We start from the raw sequence: 4,971 nt of genomic DNA on the forward strand, positions 1-4,971 counted from the left end.
TACACATTACATTCCTTTTTATTAATATAAAATACTTTTGGGTGAAAGATGGTACATGGAAAAGGTGTCACCCAATTACTAATCAAGGTAGTTGTCTTTGCTATAGAAAGTCAGGCTGGTTATTTAGCATTTTTAGCATTATTAGCCCGCATTTTTTTCAGTCCTTTCTTGTTGTGCTTCTTCGCAAAGCGCATATTCCTCAGGAATTTGGGATCTACCTAAAAAGGGAGACAAGGGTTGAGAAGACACAAAAAATATAATTTGCTTTTTGATTCACGTATTATTTGGAAGTCTACTGGAGCTCAGGACAGCGAAGTAGACAATTTAATGTATTTAATGTTATATTTTATCCAATTGTAAGCCACCCCGAGTCATATGACAGTCTTTCATAAATCCACTCAGACTGGCCCCCTATCCACTCTTCTGCCTTTTCTTGTTCCTTTCAAATGGGCTTGTATGTTAGGGTTCCACCACAAAAGCGCGTAGGACAAAATCGCGCTCGACAAAAGCGCGCTGTGACGTCATCACAGCGCGACGAAAAAGATCGAAAAAATGTAAAAATAAAGCTAAAACCTTCCCCTAACCCCCCCAAACCTAACCCTAAACCTAACCCTAACCCTAACTCTTAACCTAACCCTAAACCTAACCCTAAACCTAACCGTTAAAGTAACGAAAAACGTAACGCTAACCCTTATCCTAACCCTAACGCTAACGCTAACGCTCTAAAGCTAACCCGAACCCTTACCCTTACCCTAACCCTAACCCTAACCCTTACCTTTATGTGAATCGGCTTGCTTTAATTTAATTTTTATTAATTTTTATTTGAATTTTTCGATCTTTTTCGTCGCGCTGTGATGACGTCAAAGGCGCGATTTTGTCGATCGCGCTTTTGTCGTCCGCGCTTTTGACGGGTCACGGTATGTTAGATGCCTTGAATTATTTTTAAAACCAATAAAGGTGGGATACAAATAAAATAATAATCATGGAACACTGTCTGACCACACAATCAATGTTAGAGATGGACAAAATGCACTAATTTGTGAACAGAATAGCCTGGAAAACTCTGGAATATTCTCATACGAACCAAGGATGGTTTTCAAAAATAAATTCTTTTAACTATAAACAATTCAAGGTGTCCCAGATATGGTGTTTAGATGAAATCGGTCGGTAAGGAAACAGGGTCACTCAGAGAATGGTAGTTGTATACAATGTTGGGCACATACAAAATAAAATCTAAATTTCTCAGACATTTGTTATTGTTATTAGATATTTGTTCTTCTTTCAGATTGGGGGTTTATAATATTGATGTGTGATGCTGAAGTGGGATTGCTGCAGTGCTTTATGTCATGGTCTGTGACCATGCACTGCCATTTACTGTTGTCAGGCCCCTACACACAGACACAATGAACCATCTGTCAATGTCAGCAGCTGCAAATGAGTTGACAAGAAGGCACTCACCCCTTTCAGAGATTCGTATCTTTGTGACCTGGGTTTCTTAATGCCATTTCTGTGCCATTTGCGAGCTGTTCAGAGATAATATTCAGAGATAATATTCAGAAATTGAAGATAACAAATTAATATTCTACATTTATATTTTTCTATTAGTTTTATCTGCTTCTTTAAAAAATAGCAAAATATCTATTTCAAGTTGCATTTTCTAGGTTTGAAAATTCTACAAAGTAATGTGGCTAAGAACCTAGAATCTAACACAAGGACCATCCCCGATTTTGGATTGTGCTTCAGATAAACTTGTTACCAACATTCACTGCAATATCATAGATAAGCAGCTGTTCCTCTGCAGCAATCACATTCTTGGGCAATCAAAGCCAATGAAAATGTTAAGACAACTGATAAATGAAACAGATGATACTATTTTGAATACAAAGCTGATGATTCTCTGCTTATTTTCTTTTTTTGATATGTGGGACTGCCAAAATATATTCCTAATTTCTCTCCACATGAAAATCACTTAATTGCTTTCTAAGGGTCTTCTTTACATGTAATTGAAAACCCAATATTTCATAACAAGTAGGCATTATAAATCTATCATTAGTCCCAATAAGATTTCAATCTTGTTCTGTTGACTATAATTCAATAAGTCATAAAACTTTTTTCCAATCATAAGTGATATCCTTCCATCAGCATGGAATTAAATTCAGCATGCACTTTAATGTCTCAAACCAATTTGCCAAGCATGCAATTGTTATCCATTTGTGTTTTCACACAACTTTATTCCAAATATATTTTTACTAAAAAATAGAAACATTTGCAGGACACTATACAAACAGTATATTTAAGGATAATTCTATATGAAAATTACAGGAATCAGGGAATGACAAAACTGACCATTATCAAGAAGCTAGGAAAGGATTACATTTCAGTATTTACGCTCAATGCTTATGTGATAAGTATACAGTTGCCCCTTTAAAGCTAAATTATTAGCCTTCTCAATGACTAGAATTGGGATTGCCTGCTTTTGGGCAGAGATGTCTATTAACATTAACGGGGAAGAAATTGAGTACTAGTTTTTGCCTTCTCTAATAATCTAGTAAGGTAACCCCCTCCAACAAAACAAACCCAAATCAAGACTATTCATACTTCAATTTATGTTTTAGTTTGGTAGTTTTAGTTTTATTAGAATTTGTAGGCCGCCCTTTTCCCTGAGGGGACTCAGGGCGGCTCACATAAAACTGGGAAGGGGGGGATACAGACAACAAAATAGAGACATATACTAAAATGGTAAGCAACATACATTCATCATTCGGGAGGGGTAACTATCCTTATCCCCAGGCCTGACGGGCGAGCCAGTTCTTCAGGGCTGTGCGGAAGGCTTGGACGGTGGAGAGGGTACGAATCTCCACAGGGAGCTCGTTCCAAAGGGCCGGGGCTACTGCTGAGAAGGCCCTCCTCCTTGTGGTTGCCAGCCGACACTGGCTGGCCGATGGAATACAGAGGAGGCCTAATCTATGAGATCTTATTGGTCGCAGGGATGTAATTGGCAGAAGGCGGTCTCTCAAGTATCCAGATCCACTGCCATGTAGGGCTTTATGGGTGATTAGTAGCACCTTGAAGCGGAGGATAGGTGTTATGCGGGTGAACCGAGGTGCACCCGCGATCACTCGCGCGGCTGCGTTCTGCACTAGCTGAAGTCGCCGGATGCTCTTCAAGGGCAGCCCCATGTAGAGCACATTGCAGTATTCCAGCCACATTGCAGTATTCCAGTATTCCATGTTACAATGTAAGCTATATAACAGATGTTAATAAAAAGTTACTGAATACTGATTTAAGCTATTATGCCAATACTAATCCTTTCAAATACAGGCAAATAGTAACATTACAGCTATTTTCATTCCTCGATTCCTATTGAAACTTACACTGATTGTGTGTAGTATGGTTCTTGGACTTGGCCATGGCTAAACCTGCTGAAAGAAGCAAAGACAGGAAGCATTAAACTTAAACATAGAAAAGGGCACAAACCCTCAAGTATTTTACATTCTTTACACTCACATATGAACTAATGTTCACTTGCTGATTCAGGTCAGGGCCCATGACTCAAGCCCACCTTCCACTATATAGTCAGAAAGATGGCTTGAAAAAAATATCTGTAGACCCCTCACATCCCAGACATAAACTGTTTCAACTCCTCCCCTCAGGATGCCGCTACAGGGCATTGCATGCCAAAACAACTATACACAATGACAGTCCCCCCCCAACCCCCATATGCCATCACTCTGCTGCACACCTAATTCCCACAGAACTGTCTTATGTCTAAGGATATTTGGATCTTATGATGATGTTACTTTGTTGTCTTCATGTACACTGAGAGCTTATGCCCCGGAAGACAAATTCCTTGTGTGTGCCCAATCACACTTGGCCAATAAAGAATATTGTAGATTGTATAGTATTCAATTCGACACCGCCTATCCAAGCAACTAGACGGCAAGGCAACAGATAACAAAACTCAATTTCCAACTACTAAGAAAAAGCAAAACTCAATTCAATAACCGACCACATACTACCATGTGTGTAGTAGACGTAAAACATACTGAATTCCCCGTTCCAGAAAAATGTCCAATGCCCACCGAGCAGCACAGCCTTCCGAGAGACAAAGACGTTGTTAAGTAACATCCAGAAAGCCTCATTTCATTGCCTTTTACACCAGCTGATCCTCGGGACTTAATCGCACCCCTCTCCCCTCGTCTCTTTTCTTTCATCCTACTCCATTCCGGTGAACCATCCTTCACCCAAGCTCATCTATTCCCCCCCCCCCACCAGCTCCAACCCCCAGCAGGAGGGAAAATATAAATAAAAGCCGTCTAGTAAGACAACCGTCTTTTCCCTTCCCGGGAATTCGCCGCACTACCGTTTTCCTCGAGGCCGATGATCGAGGATTCCGGGAGGTACAATTCAACTTACGCGTCCGCCGAAGTTCAAGCCAAAACCGGAAAGGAAGTAATCGTCGCAAAGCATTCCGGGATATCAAGCCATCGAGACCGGTAAAAAATACAGCTGAACGGGCACACAAAAGGACAAAAGGTAGTGTAATGTGTCCGGCTGGAAACAGGAGTCATAGTGAAAAAGGTTCCGGATCCGAAAATGACTTTTCCGACTTTAAAAAGCAAAATCTTAAATTTAACCTCTGTCGGATAATGCATAGCATATCGTGAGATGCATCATTCGTATCCTTTGTATTATGGTATTGGATTGAAGCAAAAGTGTATAAAAAGTGGATATTTCTCTTTAATCAGAAAGCTAACAGTGGATTTCTCAATTGATTACATGATTGAGTTTCAAAAATGTATCATGTCGTCTATCCTTCGCTTTGCTTCTCTCTTCGTTTTCCTTCTCCTTTTTGTAGAAATGGAGTACTCAAGAACTATTTTACCATCAGAATGGTATTCTTCACCAGATAAATACAAAAGCTCCTTTTTTCAAATTACATTTTTTTGGGAGACAAGTTTTAAGTGATGC

The 4,971-nt window shown here is 39.8% G+C and overlaps 1 protein-coding gene across 1 annotated transcript; it reads right to left on the reverse strand.

Moving 5' to 3' along the window:
* On the reverse strand, window positions 1-4,515 carry RPL29 (ribosomal protein L29). The gene is made up of 4 exons (XM_087709188.1): window positions 4,417-4,515; window positions 3,375-3,422; window positions 1,459-1,523; window positions 1-218 (listed from the first exon to the last, which is right to left on the reverse strand). Exons 2-4 carry the CDS (start codon window positions 3,409-3,411, stop codon window positions 120-122), a joined length of 201 nt encoding a protein of 66 aa, XP_087565314.1. The 5' UTR covers window positions 3,412-3,422; window positions 4,417-4,515; the 3' UTR covers window positions 1-119.
* Window positions 4,516-4,971: the final 456 nt, after the last annotated feature.

The sequence above is a fragment of the Thamnophis sirtalis genome, unplaced genomic scaffold (genome assembly GCF_051295495.1).
Source record: "Thamnophis sirtalis isolate CommonGarterSnake01/CBP01778 unplaced genomic scaffold, rThaSir2_p1.2 scaffold_3, whole genome shotgun sequence".
NCBI lineage: Eukaryota > Metazoa > Chordata > Lepidosauria > Squamata > Natricidae > Thamnophis > Thamnophis sirtalis.

Bases quoted from the DNA above. Each gene is read 5' to 3' on its own strand.
- RPL29 (XM_087709188.1), bottom strand. From the start codon at position 3,411: ATGGCCAAGTCCAAGAACCATACTACACACAATCAGT. The intron at 1,524-3,374 runs GTAAGTTTCAAT...ATCTCTGAACAG, and splicing joins CCATACTACACACAATCAGT to CTCGCAAATGGCACAGAAAT. The intron at 219-1,458 runs GTGAGTGCCTTC...CTCCCTTTTTAG, and splicing joins GATACGAATCTCTGAAAGGG to GTAGATCCCAAATTCCTGAG.